Raw genomic sequence first — 20,170 nt, 5'->3', positions numbered from 1 at the left:
TCATTTTCTAACCTACATACAGATTATATACAAGAAATTAATTACTAGTACGATTAGGACATCCAGTTATTTTATGTCCTTCAACACCACGACCACTGCAGCGAAATTGACGTCGTACAGGTGATGAGAGACTGGAAGCTCAGGCTCGGCCGGAGTAGTAACAGCTTGAGATGCTTCAATCTGACCTTGTACGAGCGCCTGAGCTTCCTCTCTAGTAATTCCTTGCTCATGAGATATAAGCTGCTGAGATCTTTGACTTTTATGTTTCTCTTTCTCATGCGCAGCTCGTAATTCCTGATTTTCTTTCCGTATAATCAAGAGATCATTCATAGTCCTTTCATAAGCCTTTTAACATCCGCATAATTGCTTGATCAATTACTTTAGATGAGCTCCCCGTACGCTCACTTATACGTCTCTTAATTGTAGTTGATTGACGTGTAAATTGACGTATATTCTGAGATGTTTGTAAGCAAGATGACTGCGTGTTGCTTGATCGACTTGGAGATGGTGTTGGAGTCTTTAATTGAATAGTAGGCTGTTGATAAACTCGATCTGGATTAAATGGTACTAATCCAGTTTCTGTGAAGCTATTCCGAACAATTTGAGCTTTATATGCCATCGTACAATCCTTTGGGAATGCAGTAGAAAAGTTGATTCTATTGATATGATTGAATCCAAGGCTCATTCGCTGCTCAACAAGCTGTCCATAGTATCGCTTTAAAACAGCAAAGCAGCCAACATCAAGAGGTTGTAAGAGATGTGAGGAATGAGGAGGCATACGGACTGGAATACTATTATTTTCAGTGCATATACGGTCAAATACGGCTGTTAAATGACTTCCATGACCATCAAGAATCAACATCCGATATTTTCTATAATACGGCCATCAGTAAGAGGAATAAAATGGGGTTCAACCCATTCTAATCCAATCTTATCTGTTGTCCATCTATTATCACTAATATTGATTCTCCAGTCATCTGGAAGATCCTCAAACCAGCTTAATCGAGTATTTCTTTGCCTTAAAGATAACGTATGAAGGTAAGGCCCATCCAGTTGAATTAACTGCTTCGATTGCAGTCACCCATTCTCGGTCACCAGGCTGTAATAGATTTGGACGATTATATCGGTCGCTTACAGTAATAACCTTAGCAGTTGCACAAAGTCTCATAGCAAAGCCAGTCTCATCAAAATTATAGATATCTTCTGATAAGATTCCATATTCTGCTATAACGTCTCGTACGCGATCAAGATACTCTTGGGTTATCTTCGGATATTTGCATTTGGCACGCTCGTAGTTATATTTCCGTGAGAACCGTGATTCAATCTCTGGGCGGCGTTGAATAAGATTATATACCCATCTCTCTCCAACCTGTTGATTTCCGCGTTGTGAAAGAAGACAATTGGCCATCTCTCGTACAAGAGAGCATCGAGGAGATAACCCACATTTATCTAGATCTGAGATCCATTTAACAAGCGATCCCTCCTTAGATTGAGTCAATTTATGGCTGTTGGCGCGTATCGTATGTTGATATTGTACTCCCTTTAGTCGGTCTTGGAGAGCCGTACGAGGGATTGTGTAGATCCTTGCAGCTTCATGAACAGTGGAAATTGTTCCATTGTTAAGTTCAACATAGTTAATTAGATCTTCCCCTCTATATGAGCTGATTTTAAGGCATCTTTCTTGCGAATTAGTGGCATGGTGTCGCGTTGAAGTTATAATATTTATACAGAACGCGTTTTCGGGAGGGCCGGATGCGGGCCGCTTATCGATTACGTTAATTGGTAAGTCTAATTACATAATCAAGACCCGCACTTACGGGATCAGGCTAGGGCAAGTCGGCACACTGATTTAGCGAGCATCAAAAATATTCGGAATTGCTTCAAGCACTAAATCTTAAACGAAATTCTCATTCAATCATCACCATCACTCTTTGAGGATAATCCGACATCAAAAACAACAGCAGATAATACAGATCAAAATGGTGCGCCCAATCGATTCCATACTTGCTTTCCAAATTCAAGAGACAGAACACAACCATGGCTAACATTTGATATGTTTTCAACAGTCGGACGGAGAAGAGACTATTTCCAACCCCCCCGTCGCTGAGGCCGAGGATGTTGAGGTCCCCGCCGAGTCCAGCGGTGGACAAATGTCCATCAACGATGCGCTCAAGGGTGTCCTCAAGATCGCCTTGATCCACGATGGTCTCGCCCGTGGTCTCCGTGAGGCTTCCAAGGCCCTCGACCGTCGTCAGGCGCACATGTGTGTCTTGAACGAGAGCTGTGAGGAGGAGGCTTATAAGAAACTTGTTATTGCTCTTTGCTCTGAGCACGATATTCCCTTGATCAAGGTTCCTAATGGAAAGGAGCTTGGTGAATGGGTTGGTCTTTGTATGTTCCCTTTTCTCATTGGGTTGTTAGAACGATTTTATTGGAGAAGAGGGCTAATCGTCGTTTCTTTCGGAAAATATAGGCCAGATCGACCGTGAGGGAAATGCTCGCAAGGTTGTCAACTGCTCTTGCGTCGTTGTCAAGGACTGGGGCGAGGAGTCCCAGGAACGTTCCATCCTCCTCAACTACTTCCAGACTGAGCAGTAAGCGTACAACCGCAAACTACCAGAGCCTAAATTTGTCGCTCTAACTATCGACTACGTTTGATACGAGATGAAAATCCCTTTTTGATCTTAGATCGGGACTTGAGATGATGAATTCGACTTGAATTTCGGCGAAAAAAGTACGGAAACGGGTTTCGTCAGTGTCAGCGCTGGCCTTGGCAAGTTTGATCAGACATGAGAAATGGAACATGAATGAAAAATATCCTTCATGGAGTAACGTGCTATGCCGGTAAAATTTGTGTATAGAGTAAAGTAAGCTTATAGTCGGTTTGTAGTCGCTAATCGTCCGATTGATAAATTGATTTGATTTGCCCAGCGGACAAGCGACATCTGGTATATTCAAGTCTTGAATGATATGTACGTTAGGTGCTGCCTACAATGAAAACAGTCATGCTAAAATGATTAAAACAACACGCTACATAAAACTGCTGTTCTTTCCGAACAACGTCATGGCCCTTGGACAGTAATCATAGCAAGAAGAAGAAAAGCTCAAGTATATGCAAGAAATCGAGAATTCTGCAACAGAATTATCGAAAATCAATTGCCGGAAACGCCATGGTCGGTCTTTCCGGCTTCAGGGACAATTGCTGGTACGGCGAACTACCGGGATCGTAGTATAAGCCTTCTATCTCTCCGGTTCCGCGATGTAAGGAGATGTAATAAAACCCAGATATCGTGAGACCCTGACGAGCATCGGTGGGTGTGATGAAGCAGCGTTCTGGATAGAGACAATTGTTAGTTTGGTCAATGCATAGGCAACGAAACAGGTGGCCTACCCTTCCAACGCATCAAAATCCAATTCTTGTTCATTTCATCAGTCACCCACTTCTTACTCAACAAATTCTTCGTCATCTGATCATCACTAAGTCCTCTGAACGGTCGTAATTCGCGCCAATATGTACTATCAATATCCGCATCGGCTTTAAAACTCGTCGTCTCCAAACTGTGTGTACTCAGATCAATGATTTCTCCTTCCAAAAATGTGACAATATGCGCATCTCGAGTCGGAGATGTCTTGTCTGGAATGTTGTAAGCTTCCATTGTCCCCGTCAAGGTCATTGTCGAATAGTCAATGCTGTGAATGGTGACTTTGACTGGCCACAGTTCATGTTTGCTATTCTCTCGCCGCTGGGATGGGAAATGATGACCTGGTAAGGGGGATAGAGAAGAATCGTTTGCCCAGTATCTTCGACCACTGCTTGTCGACACACTGATGCGGGTTGATGAGCTATCGTGCCCGGAAGATTCCGTGGGTTGTGATATTCGATGAGAGAGCATCTCAAAGTTGCGACCTCCAACGCTGTTGACCGCTTTCTGGGACCCGGAAAAGACCGTCCCCGGCCGCAGCCACGAGCTCGGTGTGGGTGGTTTGATAAAGGAGGTATCGAGTATGAAATCGCTTTCATTGTATGCTCCCTTGAGATGGTCGTATTGTACGACTCCGCCTCTGACAGCAGACTCAATGCTCTCTGATAGTGAGCTGGAGGTACGAACCCGCTCTAAGTACTTGATCGTCTCCCTCAGCTTCGCACTAGGAGGGTTGTCGGTAAGGAATTGTCGATGCGAGTTCAATCTATCTCGAAGATCCCCAGATATATTCCTCAGACTCATTCTCAAAGCGCGCGACGAGGAAGAAGATGCTGCTCCTGTTCTGTCCCGCTCACGATCACGTTCTTCTCGATCCCGCTCATTTGCTTCCTGACGGCTAAGCCGTTCCCGGTCTAAGAGGTAATTCTGGATAGTCCGTGTTCGAGAGGCATATCTTGCACCACGCCTCACAGACTGCAACAACGCCTCAGTGAATGTGCTGCTATTGTGGTCCGACCAGTGCCGGCTGTTTGGCTCTGTGGTTTCCGTAGATTCTATCCTATACGACGGTAATATTACCCCGCTTCCTTCTCGTCTCGAAATTCGAGAAAGAGATGTATTGCGACCGGCCTCTCGATCCAAGCCTCTTCCCACAGTCCAAATACTATCCGGAACTTCGTTCTGCGCAGTATGCTGGTACCCCATGTATTCATTTCCATGTTCTTCTTGAGAGCCTGGCGCCCATCCATACAGCGATCTTGGGCCTGAAATCCGTCCTTCGGAACTCAAATTTGTATTGTATGCTTCATGCGAGCGACTGCTAGTGGGTAAACGCGGAGTAGCCTCGGCGGGTAAAAAGCGTCTTTGTTCGTCAATGTCCATGCTCTCAAGATCCACTTCGGGAAGGAGCGCCAATCGTCTACGTCTAGCGCGACTCGATGATTCGGATGGCGAGTGAGGGCGCGTCCGCAGAAAATTCACGTTCTCATGGTGGGCGTCATCAGCCTCTACTGGAACGCTGATCAGTGTAGCAGCCAAATTGGGCACCGGGTTCGATATCGCTTGTAGTTCACGTAGATATGGATTTGCCACGGCACTTGATGAAATGCCAGGTGTCTCCTGTAGAGATGCGGCGCAGTTAGCAAAAATTTGGGCCATCGCACAGTCAAGCACAACACTTCTGATAAGTAGAAGTGTAGGCTGATAAGAAACACCAGCTGGTATTCGCTTACCGTTGAAGAACTCGTAGGCGGCATTATGGAGGGATATCAAAGGTCTATATCCACGTAAAACATGACGAGTTGTACATACCCTCGATGATAAGAATACTGAGAATCGGCCGAGTGGCGAATGATGTATATTGACGGTTGTACTATCGTCGAACACTCAACAGATAAATTCAAATTCACGACAGAAATAAAGGCGAAGCGTCGCAACGAATGGATCGGCCTGTTGAGCCAGATGGATACGATCTTGAGGGGGTGGTGTTGGCTGATGGTTCGTGATACAGTCGAGGGACATGGTAACATAAGGCGGAGGTTTGCGACGGGGGAACGCCCGCTGACGGCATTGCGGGCGGATTTCGCAGCCAATCATCATTGCGTGATCTCCATCCACTCAACATCCACTATCGAATAACAGACTGTACCTTCGTGGCCGATGTGAATGTCAATTAACTGATGTTTATGAGCGATACAGACGAAAGGACTAGATGAGCTGAATATGGGCAGAAGTCTGATACGCACATGTTGACCTCAACCCAAACAAATTATCGTCGGCACTGATGAAAGGATGTACCATAAACATCCTGTTTACGGTTACTGGAGATACGACTGCATCATTGGCATCGCACTATCATGGTGCTGGTCGGCCCTACCGGAAAGCTAATCCGCGATGCTGGGTCACCTGAAGTTTGTTTCAACATCAGAGTATCCTGGACAATGCCATGATAAGAGTCTCCGTACACGAGGACTCTTCACAATTTAAAACACTAGTTTCAATTGAAATGATAGGGATCAGTTCTAACAATAGAATCAAGAAGGATGTACACATCCTCCTGACCGAACCAAAGCCGCCAAGTCCCCGTCTCTCGCCTTATTTGCCGAGCGGAGTACACTGTTCGGCACGCTCCAAGCATAGAAGGACCAAGTCCCAAAACGCATCATTATCCACAGCCCTAGGGATGCTTACCCCTTGGCCTTCCACCGGCTTTGCTATCGTACGACCTAGCTGCCCGGTGACTGCAGTAGTGCTCCCATGTTGCCCGTCAGTGACAACTTGGACGGCAAATCGCTCTCCGTTTTTGTCGTTGAATCCGAGGACAGTATCCGGATGTGCTTGCTGGTAGTCCGAGTTTAGGCTCGATAAGACCACAGCTACTGCTAACGGATCGTGCAATGGTGGACCCTCCATACCAAACCTTGAGTGATAGGTGTTTGCAAAGAACACAAGCAACTCGTATAGCATTCGACGCAATTTGCTTGCTGTTGATGCTTGTGAGGTGGTGGTCTTCAGTACTCGTTCCTGGATAGGAACAGTCGCAAGCACCTGGTGCGTCAAATCCAATGCTATCAATGTCGTTTTTGGGCTGAGAATTGGATTCGATAATATAGATTGGGCCGCTTCTGGGTCACACTTATTTTGTTATCAGCAATGACCCTGGTGACCTTGAACGATCCAAAAACACGGCTTTGTTCGGCACTTACGTATATATTGAACTCCGCCCACGGCGTAGTGTTTCCAATGCGAGACTCTTCTCCGGGCAGCCGGCTCATGGGCACATCCGTGAAGCCTTCCCCAACGGCTCCACCCATAATACTCAGACCTCTTATATGGTCTGCAACTTCAGGAAAGGTTGCGAATAGCAGGCCAATGTTTGTCAATGTGCCTGTAGCCACGAGCCATGCTGTATTTGGTGGTTGAGCTAGCAGAGCATTGCGCATCGCTAATATTGGGTTTATATCCAGAACAGGGGGTCGGCTTGCTTTAGGTAAGAGGTCTGTGCCGTCGAGACCAGAGTATCCTGTGCAAGTGAAATCATGTCAGACGCTGTTCGTTCGGACCTGTCATGCCCAATTACCTACCATGGATATCCGGCGCATGTACTGCAGCTCGACTAAACGGCTTCTTTGAGCCGGGATAGACTAAAACGTCTGGTCGCCCGATAGCCTCTAAAACACTGCCAGCATTCGCTGTAGTGTTCGCTAAAGATGAGTTGCCATGGACTGTGGTGATACCGAGAAGGTTCAACGATGGATGGTGGGCAGCCAGAAGAATCGCAAACACGTCCTAGTCATGACCGAATGGTTAGGTTAGGAGCCAGAGTCTCTGTAGAATATATGTTTCTCACATCGTGTCCTGCATGCCTTGTTAGTTTTTGTTTTTCTTGCCTAACGTTCCACTAACCTGGATCACAGTCAAGCCACACCGGGATAGTAGATGGTGGCATACCGCAATAGATAGTGAGTGATACGGGGAAAAACGCTCTGACAATGTATATACACTTTGATCCGAAGATTGGATATAAATCGAATAAACACTCGTAGTGATAATTATGTCCATTGAATGTTGCAGGAAGAAAAGAAAAGAGATTATCGCTTGTATCCCACTTCGCGCTGATAGGCTGCTGGGGGTAGTACCTTCATCTTTTGTTAGCTTCCGCGGAGCCACGTCGACTCCGCAACTCAGAAAAAGCTACACTCCATCATCTTTCTTTCTACAACAACCATTCCCTGTCAATTCAGTATTTGTTCTCGACGTGTCCTCCCTCAGTTTCTGATTGCGGAGTGCTAACAGCGATGCAATGACCACGAGCCTTCCACGGAGAGGTCCCTCTCCGTTCAACACTGCTGCAACGACGTCACAATCAAGACCCTCCAACGGTCCCTATACATCCCAGCAGCCCGGTCGTACAAAGTCACGAACGGAGCATCGGAGAAACACACCTGACGCGGAGTTGACTGATACATCGGGTGACAAGAACACCGTTACCTTGATTCGCCGTGTTCTTTGTCCTGATGCCTCCGCATATGGATCGAGCGCACCGCGACCTTTGCAAGACCTCTTACCACCGCTGACCAGTTCCAACGATGTAGATTTGCAATTATACGCTCTGATCGCAGTCATCATCAAGGAGTTTGTTTATTCATGGTACGCAAGGATTACGCCGGATCATGTTTTTGTTGACGAAGTCCTGCAACTGATCGCTCACTGTACGCGGGCCTTGGAACAAAGACTCCGGCGGGTAGATGTTGCGCAACTCGTCCTGGACGAAGTAACTGGGTTAATCCAAGCTCATTTGACTGGTTAGTCTCTAACCCCTTTGTCTTCCTTCTAGATCGTGATACATTTTTATACCTCATTTTGTTTCTAGCATACCGGATCGCAGCACAAGGCTCCGACTTAATTTCACTGAAGTCATCAACTCCGGAGATTTATCACAATCTACATGCACATCCCGCGCTTTCCCCAGTCCCAGACGTGTCGGCGGCATCACGAATATCGGAACAACAGGAAAATGAGAACGTATACCGTCATTTGCTAGCGCAGGGCGTGTTAGCGGTACTTCTGCCGACTGAAGATCTAGAGAATGTCTGTTTGCGAACACTGGTTGAAGATGTGTTGTCTGATTTGATTCTGGGTAATCAAGTCAATGGGAGGGTATGCGAGGGGTGGTTCATTTGGACCGCGATAAGCAAGGTCATCACCGTGGTGAAACAGCGAAATTCTGACTCAACAATGACCGTAGGGCAGAGACTGGATGTTGTAGCAGATGCTAATCGCTTGGAGCGATTTGGTCTTTTATCGGACGACGGAGACAGAGATGAGAATGCCCGGGAGTCTAAACAGTCCACAGTTTCGCAATGGCTATGGAAGATACTATATTCGGTCTATCTCGCATATTTTACGATGCGCTTCATAATCGGAGGTTTACTGCATACTGCATTGTCCAATCCAGAGGCAGCAACCGCAGAGATACTACAAGCGGACCCTGTCACTACAATAAAAACAGCAAACCAGCCAAGTCTATGCCGCCCTGTGCTTCGCTACAGAGCTTTCAGTTTCATATCTCAATTAATGGGGGTGCCACAGAAAATGCCATGGCTCACTGGCTCGGCCTCGTTGGTCCAGAGCTTAATTTTGGCAGGTCCTGGCAAATTAGGCGAGACAGGTAGCGTTCTTGATCGGTAAGTGCAGTTTTTTGTTGCAAACTCTATGTCCACTCCATCATGTTTATGCATCAACACAACCCTGAATTATGTACTCGTTTGCGCTCGTTTTGTTACGCACGGTTTAGCACTTCGAGGTATAAGTGTTACCCTGGTGTCCTTAATTTCTCTCTTTTCCTTCCGGATATAGCGAATCGCACGGCGGGAAGAGGACAGTGCCATCGCCGGTCAGCATGTCTCAAAAGTCCTACGAATGGTGCGCACTGCGCAACAAAGTGTATATCACGGGGAGACTTGACGTTTTGCATGACTACGTCCAGCAGTCACTTCACGAATCTGATTGGAAACTCGCTATGTCATCAGCGTAGCCCAGTTTCGGCTACTCGCATAGCGTTTCGGTCACTTGATCTGCCAAAAAGCGCAAATGGGCCAATACGGTCTCTTTGTGACTAATGATTGCACGCATTTCTGCTTATTCCTCGGCCTCGCGTTCCCGGCCCTACACCCTCGAGAAATAACCCTGGCCAATCTTTCAGTGACGGTTCTTACATACGTGATACCAGTCCGTTACCATACGATACATACAAGAACCGACATGGGTACGCAATTACAATACCACCATACTATTTATTACGTTACATTTTGAGACGAAGTAGCATGGTGGGTCGCGGTTCACCATACACCCACGATGAGGACACTACCCATCGCATTAACAGACATGTTATTACTATTATTTTCCTTATTATTCAACTCATCGGCTCCTATCGCAATGATCCGCAGATATTGGGCACCATTCTGAAATCGAATATTTCATAACCCATTGAAGAATCACTGAGCGGGTTACATTCCATATAACATTGAACGAAAACGGGCCGTTATTCAGGACCGCCGCTACTGGTACCCAAACTGGGTATAGTGCTTCAATATGTCAGTTACGAGTCAAGTCAGGCCAACAGGGGGTCGATGCGTCTGCCCACGACCAATGCGTATGGCCTGAGCTAGTTGATCATTGAACGGACCGAGGTGCCTGGATCGGCCCTTGCCTTCCGTCTGTCACTGGAGGCTTCTGCCCAATGGAAGCTACCAAAGATCCGTTTGAATTTTGCTTGACCCTGCTGCGCCGCAAAATCGGTCTCATCTTGCATGACGTCTGCCACCACCCCGCAAAGCTCATACCTGTTTTCTATTTTCCCGCTGAATCCGATTGCCGATCGCGATTTAAACTTGGGAGTTTTCAGCTATGGCATTATTTCGTTCAAAGCCATTGTGATCATTGTTATGTGAGGTAAACAGTGACCGAGTACCTTAACATATGGAAAACAGGACAGAGTGGGAGGACAAGAAGAATGCCCATCTACTCATCATGGCTAGTCTGTGGAACACATGCCAACTCGTTAGTATGGACCTATGAAGACAAGGCTAGTGCCAATTGACTTTGCTTGTTTGAGAAAGGCGAGTTGCGATTGCAACCGAGTTCGGTTTCCCCTGATGCTACTGCCCATCACCAACAAATTACACCACATTGTCATTTGAGCAAACCAGTTTGATTTGTAATAATTCCTGGTTGGGACAGACTTAGTGGCAATTCGACATTGTCGAAGCCTCTAGAGCCTGACATACATTTCCGCAATTTTTGGTCATACTACTTCAGTGAAAAGCCTAGGCTGGTTCGCAATTGCAGGATGGTTGATGGACACTGTTATTTCCTCCTGAAAGTTGATAGGCATAATTCGGCGGTCAGCTCGCTAGACCTGCGATTCTCTCGTTTCTTTTTCCCCTTGCTTCGTGTATTGCTTTTTCTCACTCGACCGGCGTCCATTTTCCTTGTCGGGCTCTTTTCGCTATGATCCCCCATTCGGCAGACTTTTAGCACATCGGGTTTCCACATTTGTCTTTTCTTCGCTAACAGTTTATTATGTCTTCCAATCAGGTACCTGCGCGATTTGATAAGCACATATGTACTTACCCCCACCGTTTTGCCAGTGTTGTTATTCACCGTCAGAACGACTCTTTTCCCGTCGAATGCACGTCCAGGTAGTGCGTCAACCAATAACAACGTTGTTGGTCAACAGCCTTCTCGAATGAGTAACGACGCATCCTCTCCTGTTCAGCAACAACAGAAAGGCCAACGTTCGAACGGCACAGACCCTCAGACAGATACTGATAATTCTGATACTAAGAATTCATCTATTCCAGCCCCGGCAGATAGTACTCCTTCACCATCTGAGATTGCTGCCATCAAACGTCAATGCGCCGCGGAGATATTGTCACTAATTCCGAAGTCCATCGCTCGAGCCTTCTTCGGCGGAGGTGCCAAACATCGAGCCAATAACGATACTACTAACAATAGGAACGAAAGTAGTCATGGCGAACTACCACCCTCCACGGTCAACGGCTCATCTCGGGGCTCATCAGCTGCTACAAATCATACTGATGAGAATAAGGATGATAAAACAGAAGAGCTCTTGGAAGCGATAGAAAGAGATTTACTGGACCCTTTCTCTGATGCGTACTGCAATAAACATCTTATCTATGCCATTGTTGAGCTTTTCCTGATCAAATTGATGCCTGAGTTGTCAGAGCACAGCATCAGTGGTCTCATGGAAGAGCGCGGAATTGTCTCGTGACTGCTTCCCTGTGGTTTCTGTTCTCCAGCCCCGACACTTTCTGTTCTTCCCAGCCGTTTAACGAGTAGCTAATTCTTACGATAAGACGAACAATATGATGGAAATATATACTTTGACCGGCAGTAAGCTTCGAATTGCATATAGCCGCCCAGTATCATAGGTTACATACACCATAATTACTTCCTATCATGAGACCCTGAAGTGTCCCAGTATGCGAGTAGATATGAAGGAAAAGATAAGAATAGAAGAGCGACGGTCCATTCCTATACCAGGCAAAGAGCCAACGAAGCTCCTCAAGACGACGTTCAAAATGATAATAATAAGCGATATGAAAAGGAAAAAAAGGAAGCACGCGACTAAAATCAGACATCGGACCAGATAGTGCTCGCAGTTCAGGAAAAAAGAAACTCAAAAAATAGGAAAAGAGTATAGGGTGAGATATCTGTACTGGACGCAGCGTCTCTGTTCTGTTGTTTTGTGTGTGTGGTTGCCCAAAATATTGTAATGATGCATCTAGTTGGTCCCTTCGTAGATAGAAACCCCTTGTTTCCCTGAAAATCGAAATCTGAAAAAGAACAAAGGAAGAAAAAACTCATCCCAATGCGTTCAATAGATAAAACTAAATAGAAAAGAAGAAGAATAAAAAAACTCCGGGCAAGAATGGAGGTCGCCCTCCATGGTTATGATCTTGCCATCCCACCTCTTCTTAGAAACCTGAAAGATGTCCCTAGCCCCTTTGTCATGATCATGCGTTTGCCTAGATATGTATCCCGTAAAATAGAAATGAAGTAAAAAAGAAGAAAAGAAAGACGGAGAAAGGTATCAAAATATGGTAAAAAGAATCGAAAAGTCGTGAATGAAGAAAAGAAGACTGACTATGCATAACTAAATCAAGGAGGAAAAAAGAAAAGGAAAAAGACTCGCTTGACTATGTCAAGGAATTAATACTCCTCTTTTTAGTCATCTGAGGACCGTCCGAATCCTCATCGATGCGATGAAGTCTCCCGGAGATGGATTGATTGTTATGAACCAAATCAAGCTTCTCCATCAACTTGCCCATTGTAACATAATCCTGCATCTGTAGCCCTAAACCAGAGGGCTGATTCTGAATATAGTTCATAACCAACTCCAAGGCACGTCGTGCTTCGTCCTGTGTAGGTGATCCTGGAGAGCTCACAGGACTGCTCACTGCGCTGGACTTGGATGTCGGTACCGGTGGAGGTTGCATAGATGTAGTGATTGATTTCAGATCCGAGTTGCTTCCGCGGTGTTTCATTGAGTTCTTGTTGTCATAGTCAGAGGTGATCTCGGTCGGATGTTTGTGTTCCTGATCCTCATCCAAGGGTGAATCAACCACAGAAACGGAAAGTGATCCGTTCATAGAGTGCTTTGAGCTCGTGATATTGTGTTGTTCACCATTTCCACACTCGGCATCACCTGTAAGTGGGAACGTCTGGCTACGGGGTCGACTGGCGGCAGAACTGATTGAAGGGAGACGAGACCGCACAGTTGGTGTATAGGGGCTTTCAGAAACCAGGGGCGATGTCGGGCTGGCCACACCGGCAGACAGCGATGGAGTTGTGTCGAGGGAGGTCGTGCTCTGTGAATGACTGTGTCTAGCGGGATCTTTGGAGAAATCGAGAAAAGCACTGTCACCAAGTTCCCTCTTTAGAGTCTCCTGGCTTAGAGAAGGCGAAAGAGGTGACGGGGTCAGTCCAGTAGGGGAGACAGGCGATACGCCCGTCGATATGAGCGTGCCAGTTGGAGATTGAAGATGAGGCAAGCCTTCTCCATCACTCGCGACCGTATCCACGGAGTTTTTGCGAGACTTGGATCCGCCCAGGTTGTTTTTCTGCTTGAATTTCTCCAACCAGCTTGCAGTGAGGAGCTTCTGTTTCCCATCCGGACTAGCACAGGTCGTGGCGAAGAAATGTGCTTTCTCCTTGATCATAGCATCGGTCAAAACAAAGCCCTGGCGCTGATAGTTTCGGGCCCAGTTGGCGAGGGCCTTTTCAATGTCGGGTACTTTTCCTTTGCTTCGCTTAATAGGTGATCGACTTCCATCATCCATACTCAGATACTTTTCCTTTTGTCGTAGGACCTTGGACACGGTACTATTCGATGATTAGTATGAAATAGATATGTAGATTAGAAGATAATGTTTTACCTCCTCTCCACGCCAAATAAAGCTAAATAAATGATATTAGAAACCTTATCTGTCTGTTTCGCTTCTTCAGCACACGGGAAGGAAACTGACCTCCAATATCAGTCTGCTTAGCTGACTTGTTCTCTTCATGATACAAGCACATTCGACGACGGTCTTCATCCGTTAAAGTCCTGCGAGGAGTTGGAGCAGAAGGCGCGGGAGTCGTATGCAAAGGCCGTATAGGTACCGGCTGGGGTATTGACAAAGTCGGAGTAGGCGCAGGAGACAATGAAGTCTCCGGGAAAGGTGATTGAGTGGTCAACATACTAGGCCAAGGATGAGCTGGCATGGTCAAATTGATAGTCGAATATGGCGGAGGAATAGACATGCTGTACGCCGGTTCCAGCGGCATGATAGGTGAAGATCCGTAGCTGAACCCATGGAAATCCGGCAACGGCGGGCTGTGATGCGAGCCTGGAGACTCGAAAGCTCCTAGATCAACCCATGGAGAACTTCCATAATCACTCTCCTGACCATTGGGTGCATCCGTATCCATGGTCGAAGAGGTTACTTCGTCCACAGATACGAAGTACACCGGGGAGGCGCCCTTTTCGTTGGCAAAGTTTGCGTAGATCACTGTGGGGGAAAGAAACTCCTCGAGTTCCAGTCAACACTTGATTTATTCAAAAAAGGACTTCGGTAGGGCAGCTAGCAGTATGATTGCTTTTGTAAGTGCCGACTAATGAACCGATTAGATGTTCCTCAGACGCACTTTGATATTAAATGTTTAGCAGCGAGACGATTCATTGTTGAGTGAAAATACCAAACCGCGAGATAACTTCCTTCTCCGGTGTGGTTTCTCGAAGTCAGGTACGAGTCGAGTCGAGTCCAGATCCCGGTTCCAGATGAAGGGAGGATAGTTGAGAGCCTGAGGCGAATGAACGGATGGACGAGTGAGTGTATATGTATGTATGTAACTAGTCAGCATGCAGTATAGTAATGTATGTATGCAGGCTAGAAGCTAAGATCAAAGACAAAGCTTTTGCCGCGAGCTGCAGGTTTTTTTTCGGGGGAGGGGGCAAAATCGGCGGGAAATTCAAGCCTTGTCGAACTGAATTCTGAGGGGCAACCTTAGGCAATAAGGCAATAAAATACCTGCTGGGTACAGTAGCAGTAATAATGGGATAGCCTGCCAATCAGGGCGCGTGAAGAAACTATTATTTAGCCTTGGGCTGTGGCAGGGAGGGGGAAAATATTAGGAAGGGAAAGTAAAATAAGAAGGCGACCCATGTATTAGTAGTTATTTCAATTCAGGCGTATATCATGCAAACAAGAACGAAAAGAAAAGGAAGAATATCATCTAAGAATATCTATCTTATATTACTGTTTGCTTTCCCCCTCTTCATTGTCCTTGTGCCTCGTTGACTACCAATGTCTACTTAGTGGAGGACGAATAATAATACATTGTCTATCTACCCAGACGAGAAAGGGAATTCACCACATATCTCTGATTCGCTTTGTGCCTAACCAATTGACGTCTGGAAGGGTAAGATCATTCGTAGCTTCGACTTAACTTTCCAAATCCTACCTAATCCATTCATAAGCATTTACAACTGACAGGTACTTATGGAGCAAGCTAGCTTCCTTTTCAAGGCCGAATATTTGGATGGATTAGTTGATCTAGGGTATGGTTGGAAATGAGCATACGGTATGTTACCGTCTCCGTATTTTATACAAGTCTAGCTCTCCCAGTGCAATTCTAGGTAATTACTACATGATAATATCGAAACAGTCCAATTAGCTAGCGGTAACTTGCTTGCTTTTTGCTCATTTAGCTCTGAGCGTGGGAGTCAAAATCAGTGTCAAATAGCAGGGCAAGTATATAGATCAAGCGAAATAAAATGGCTGATACGACACAATGGTTGGCTGGAGAGACGAGAAAATACAGTGCGGAGACCTCAAATAATTGGTTGATTCTTACGGAGCTATTTTGACAGGGATATTTTAGTTTCTCCTTTAGTTGGTTTTTTTTTTTTTTTTTTTTTTTTGACTTAGGGCCAGGAAAAGAAGCGATGCCTTTGCAATTTAAGACAAGCCTCGCCGTCGTTTATTCTTACCGTCTCAAAACGGTAGTTTTCCAATTACATACATACCGTACGGAGTAGGATACAAGCGAGAGATACCACCTTCCCGCGTATCGCATACCCCCGTAGACTATCTACTACGCTGTTTGTATGGTTGACGATAGACGAATCAGAGAATAACTGCGGATTCTTGCTTTACTTATGGATAGATACAGATAATGAGCAACTCCATTTTGAGGGGCTGGAGAATCTTGAATCAACCCATCTACAACTTTAGACGGAGCCGGGATACGCCATTCTCATCCATCAGCTAAAATGTCAGATGACGATTGATTCCTGGGGGAAGATAGGTACTGTATCATCGCCGATGCTACTATGATATCTTAGTACGGTGTGTCGAGTCATTTGAAGCATGAATCTAACTTGGATCTCGATGCCTTCATCCAGTGAATGTAGGCAGGCGCAAGATATCCGAGCAAACACTTTGGTCAAGAAAAAGATGGCACGGAGACTAAAGAGTATGCTCAGTGGAACGAGGGAAATGGAGTGCCTAGTAGTGTGTAGACGTTCAACTGGTCTATGATACATAGACCCATCAAAATACATTGATACCCGTGGACTTACCTTATGACACTTTTTGAAAGTTTTCACAGGGCTTTGGTCATCTACGCCAACAAGGCATATGAAACGAAGGCGCCCAAATGCCATGCCTAATTGCACATCCATGTGGACCACTTTTAACTTTCCACATGTTCATACCTCAATCTCCACGAAACACATTAAAAGAGAAGTCTAGGATACTCTCGGCTGTCCGGATTTTCCCTCTCTTTCTGAGACAGGGAAGATCGACATATGTACATTGGTTCGGTGGACGGATGTAGTTGATTAAGAAGCAAATCTACTCCATATTAGGGCATTTCGGATCTTCTTTCTCTTTTCTTTTCCGGCACGATTCATGGATCGTCACTAGATGTATGAGGATGTTTCGTCTATTCACTTAGACCGGATACAGTCAAACAGGTACTTCAACTCCGTGCTGTAGCCGCAAATTACATAACAAGACAAGAGATTCTTACTAGATTGTGTAAGCACTACGTACATAACTTATGTAGTTAGCAAGGTTGAAGGAAGTAGGTAACTACGGAGTAACTATGGATGTATCCACTTCCCTCATATTCGATGCATGACTGACACTCAGGTGAGCGAGTTTGGCTGCGGGTTCATGAATCGAGCTAAGGAACGAGCACTAAAGAAGCGACTTCAACCGCCATGCTTGTACGTAGTAGATTACGTGGGGACGTACATATCTTGCGCCTCTTTGCGACGTCACCGCAAGCTGCCATATTGCATAGCCATATTCCGATTACGGAGCATTGTGACACTATGTATTTCTTAAAGATAGGCTCGTGGATCACAGTCGCTTACTCTCTATCACAGCAATATGCGGTATTTTCAACATCTGGTCTGGTCTCAAATGGCACGGAGGCTAGGAATATACGTATGGACTTTTGATTGAGACCAAAACAACAATGCTAGCTTACTGTATGGATATATTACTCCGTGCCATGTTCCTTTCCTGCGTCGTAACTATGTAGTACGTAGCTACCCAGGGTATCCTGGGATGGTCCTTTTTCATGGCAAATCTACCAGGATAGTTATGCAGGGACCAGTAGTATATCTTTACCAACGTGGGGAGATTTTTCTTTGCATGATGGCTTTCGCCTCCACGATGTACTGTCAAGTGAAGAGGGGGGAAGATGGTCATCTCAGGACAGAGGCGAGTTTGCATAAATCCGATATTCCTCCTGTTAAGCTTAATGTGAGTTTAGTTACATGTATTGTCCGGGTTTCGTTACGTATGTATGTACGTAATTTTTGTGTGGCCTTGTATTTATACTGAAATTGCCAAGGATGATGCGATGAACCAATCAGATCCCGAAACTGGCGATTTACTGCGCGATAAGAACGTACCTCGGACGTTGGGTGGGAAGTAGGTCCGGGCCGCAAACCTTGATCTGCTTCTTTCTTTATTCCATTGTTCTCGCGAACAATCTGATTTACTCAGACTGTTTTATTGTGAATTGATGTGATCGGTCGGTCACTCATCGAATTCAAATGGCCTTTTGCGTGCTGAATATAAATACTCGAGCTGCTCTATGATTAAGTAGAGGGGGAAGTCAATGTCATATGAGCAAAAGACTATTTATAGTACGGCGAGGCTGGCTGGAACATCCAGTAAGGTTCTTGAGAAGGGCTTGATAAGTACGATACTGTACTCAGAGAGTACCGCGGTATACGTACCATACCGTATATAATACACAAAACAGAACTAGATAAATGTAATCTCATTGGCGGAGATCAGCACGCAGGTCCACAGAAGCTAAGCTAGAGCCTACGGCATCCATGGAAACTAAGCACGCTACCCGACTAGCGCCCTTTATGTACCGCAAATCCATGGGGAAGATGAGATGCTAGCCAAGCAAGATCCTTGAGCGGCGGTTCGTCAAGGCGAGTATGGTCGTACTGCTAAGCAGTTAGCACCATCGACCACGGTACCGTGAAGTGGGTAGCAGCATAGAGGAAAAAAGGAGCAAAAATCAACAAATGAGAACTCGTGCTAGGATAACTCGATTGCAAGGCTACGAGCCCTAACTGGCTGGCCACCCTCCTCGAGTCTAGTTTAGCGCCGTAACTCGAGGGAGGGGTCAGAGACAGGGATTTGATTTAAATTCATGTTAAAAGAGGAAAAGAAACGGACCAATCCGGCTTGTTAGATGCGATATATCAACCGATTTTTCTGGCAATTTGACTTTTCTTCTTCTCAGCCACGGGGCTAGCCCTTGGATTTCATCTCATTCTGTGTCGGGAGTAAAAGTCCATGATTCGAGGCATGGACTTGGACAAAGCTTCCGACGGAGCGAGCCACTGCCTTTTCGGGCCGCTGTGGATGACTGGCCGCATAGTGGACCTTGCTTATTCTCAAGTGTACTAGTCTACTTGCTGTATACGGAGTAGACTACTATTCAGATTCCTTTTTCGTCCGGGCACCGGGTATGTTTCTTGAGCTACGTACCAACAAACACGGTTGATTCCGGAATGCCTACTAGGGATTAGAAGTAGAGCAGGTGCAATTTGAAAAACGAGAATGTATGAAAAATCTTGCCAAGCAAACAGTGTTTGATAGCAACGGCGCATATCCGGCATTCGGATAGTTTGATGTCTCACCGTGCAATGAACTAACCGTTGCAATTGCCGCAGTTGCCTCTAATATTGAGATTGGCGTGTGGACACTCACATTTATTGACATCTTGACCAGCTAGTAAGGTCGCTATTAAGCTATTGAGACATATATGCTTATTATGATTGATATTGACAATGGCAAGATGAGGTTTTCAAATAGGGAAACAATAACAGCATGTTCTATAGGAAAGTATACATACTGATATTTGATAGCTTGGTTATTTACGTAGTACGTACTCTGATCACCTCTAGTCCGTTAGTGGATACTAAATAGCTAGAGACTCTAGACTAGGCGCAACATCGTCTGATTCAAAACTTTTATACGAGCAACTCGGATTGTTCATTGGTGTAATCATATCTTTAATTTAATTGCCTCGTTGGTTGGTTGAGTCTGGATTACTCAACACTAGTAGCCTTAACTAGTTTAATCTGTGGAATATCTACTTCTAGTTAGGTGTCAATTCAAACCATGAAAGCAACAGCAATGATTCAGTATCGTAGGTTTCTCCGGGATGCATTAATGACCGATCCGGCCCGCGAGACTAAGACTTGTTTGTTCGATAGTATCTTGGACCCTTGGATAGAAATAGTAACTGCGAGTCAGTACTCAAATTGACACCTTTTTTCAAATCACGCTACGATGTCAATGGGAAAAACACCGCGCGAGTTCAAATGAGTATGGAGTCTAGTTTCCGTGCAGAGAATCCTATGTCGAGGAATCCAGGTTGCTCGGTTCAGGGAGCTGATCGTGATGGATGTTTCAAGATAAGTACTTATGTCATTATCAAGCTCACACGCTTCTGTAAAAGAAGGTGTCATTGACAATGCTCAGTTTAAGTTTCTTAGTTGATTTGTCAAGATGGCTGCTATAGTCCGTGTGTAAGTAGTGGATACAAGATCCGCGGTGGAGATCGCCATTACTGCGTACAGAAAGGCATAACTCCGTACATACCATAGAACACAAAATTAACGGTAGGTACGT

The 20,170-nt window shown here is 45.6% G+C and overlaps 8 protein-coding genes across 8 annotated transcripts, besides 2 other annotated features; 4 read left to right on the top strand and 4 right to left on the bottom strand.

Moving 5' to 3' along the window:
* Positions 1–343: 343 nt before the first annotated feature.
* Positions 344–1,666: a mobile genetic element.
* Positions 931–1,617, bottom strand: TSTA_033490 (uncharacterized protein; the record flags this gene model as incomplete). Its single annotated transcript, XM_002480495.1, has 2 exons — positions 931–1,540; positions 1,567–1,617. 2 exons carry the CDS (start codon positions 1,615–1,617, stop codon positions 989–991), a joined length of 603 nt encoding a protein of 200 aa, XP_002480540.1. The 3' UTR covers positions 931–988.
* A 216-nt stretch (positions 1,667–1,882) lies between the features above and the next one.
* TSTA_033480 (40S ribosomal protein S12) lies at positions 1,883–3,297 on the top strand. Its single transcript, XM_002480494.1, has 3 exons — positions 1,883–1,982; positions 2,067–2,391; positions 2,474–3,297. The coding sequence occupies exons 1-3, from the start codon at positions 1,980–1,982 to the stop codon at positions 2,596–2,598; spliced, it is 453 nt and encodes a 150-aa protein (XP_002480539.1). The 5' UTR covers positions 1,883–1,979; the 3' UTR covers positions 2,599–3,297.
* On the bottom strand, positions 2,494–5,215 carry TSTA_033470 (uncharacterized protein). The gene is made up of 3 exons (XM_002480493.1): positions 5,156–5,215; positions 3,392–5,042; positions 2,494–3,333 (listed from the first exon to the last, which is right to left on the bottom strand). Exons 1-3 carry the CDS (start codon positions 5,177–5,179, stop codon positions 3,143–3,145), a joined length of 1,866 nt encoding a protein of 621 aa, XP_002480538.1. The 5' UTR covers positions 5,180–5,215; the 3' UTR covers positions 2,494–3,142.
* Positions 5,216–6,017: 802 nt separating this feature from the next.
* Positions 6,018–7,371, bottom strand: TSTA_033460 (uridine nucleosidase Urh1, putative; the record flags this gene model as incomplete). The annotated part of the gene is made up of 5 exons (XM_002480492.1): positions 6,018–6,557; positions 6,629–6,945; positions 7,007–7,211; positions 7,273–7,280; positions 7,329–7,371. 5 exons carry the CDS (start codon positions 7,369–7,371, stop codon positions 6,018–6,020), a joined length of 1,113 nt encoding a protein of 370 aa, XP_002480537.1.
* A 354-nt stretch (positions 7,372–7,725) lies between these two features.
* TSTA_033450 (PXA domain protein) lies at positions 7,726–9,113 on the top strand (the record flags this gene model as incomplete). The annotated part of the gene is made up of 2 exons (XM_002480491.1): positions 7,726–8,227; positions 8,296–9,113. 2 exons carry the CDS (start codon positions 7,726–7,728, stop codon positions 9,111–9,113), a joined length of 1,320 nt encoding a protein of 439 aa, XP_002480536.1.
* Positions 9,114–11,006: 1,893 nt separating this feature from the next.
* TSTA_033440 (uncharacterized protein) lies at positions 11,007–11,718 on the top strand (the record flags this gene model as incomplete). Its single annotated transcript, XM_002480490.1, has 2 exons — positions 11,007–11,049; positions 11,075–11,718. 2 exons carry the CDS (start codon positions 11,007–11,009, stop codon positions 11,716–11,718), a joined length of 687 nt encoding a protein of 228 aa, XP_002480535.1.
* A 237-nt stretch (positions 11,719–11,955) lies between these two features.
* Positions 11,956–14,913, bottom strand: TSTA_033430 (uncharacterized protein). The gene is made up of 4 exons (XM_002480489.1): positions 14,637–14,913; positions 13,976–14,572; positions 13,886–13,907; positions 11,956–13,832 (listed from the first exon to the last, which is right to left on the bottom strand). The coding sequence occupies exons 2-4, from the start codon at positions 14,418–14,420 to the stop codon at positions 12,647–12,649; spliced, it is 1,653 nt and encodes a 550-aa protein (XP_002480534.1). The 5' UTR covers positions 14,421–14,572; positions 14,637–14,913; the 3' UTR covers positions 11,956–12,646.
* Positions 14,914–15,888: 975 nt separating this feature from the next.
* Positions 15,889–15,912: a microsatellite.
* Positions 15,913–17,453: 1,541 nt separating this feature from the next.
* On the top strand, positions 17,454–17,942 carry TSTA_033420 (uncharacterized protein; the record flags this gene model as incomplete). The annotated part of the gene is made up of 2 exons (XM_002480488.1): positions 17,454–17,767; positions 17,859–17,942. The coding sequence occupies exons 1-2, from the start codon at positions 17,570–17,572 to the stop codon at positions 17,940–17,942; spliced, it is 282 nt and encodes a 93-aa protein (XP_002480533.1). The 5' UTR covers positions 17,454–17,569.
* Between the last annotated feature and the right edge of the window lie 2,228 nt (positions 17,943–20,170).

This window comes from Talaromyces stipitatus, genomic scaffold, assembly GCF_000003125.1.
Source record: "Talaromyces stipitatus ATCC 10500 scf_1105507295541 genomic scaffold, whole genome shotgun sequence".
NCBI lineage: Eukaryota > Fungi > Ascomycota > Eurotiomycetes > Eurotiales > Trichocomaceae > Talaromyces > Talaromyces stipitatus.
The sequence above is the reverse complement of the archived record's forward strand: the minus strand, read 5'-3'. Positions and strand labels throughout refer to the sequence as shown.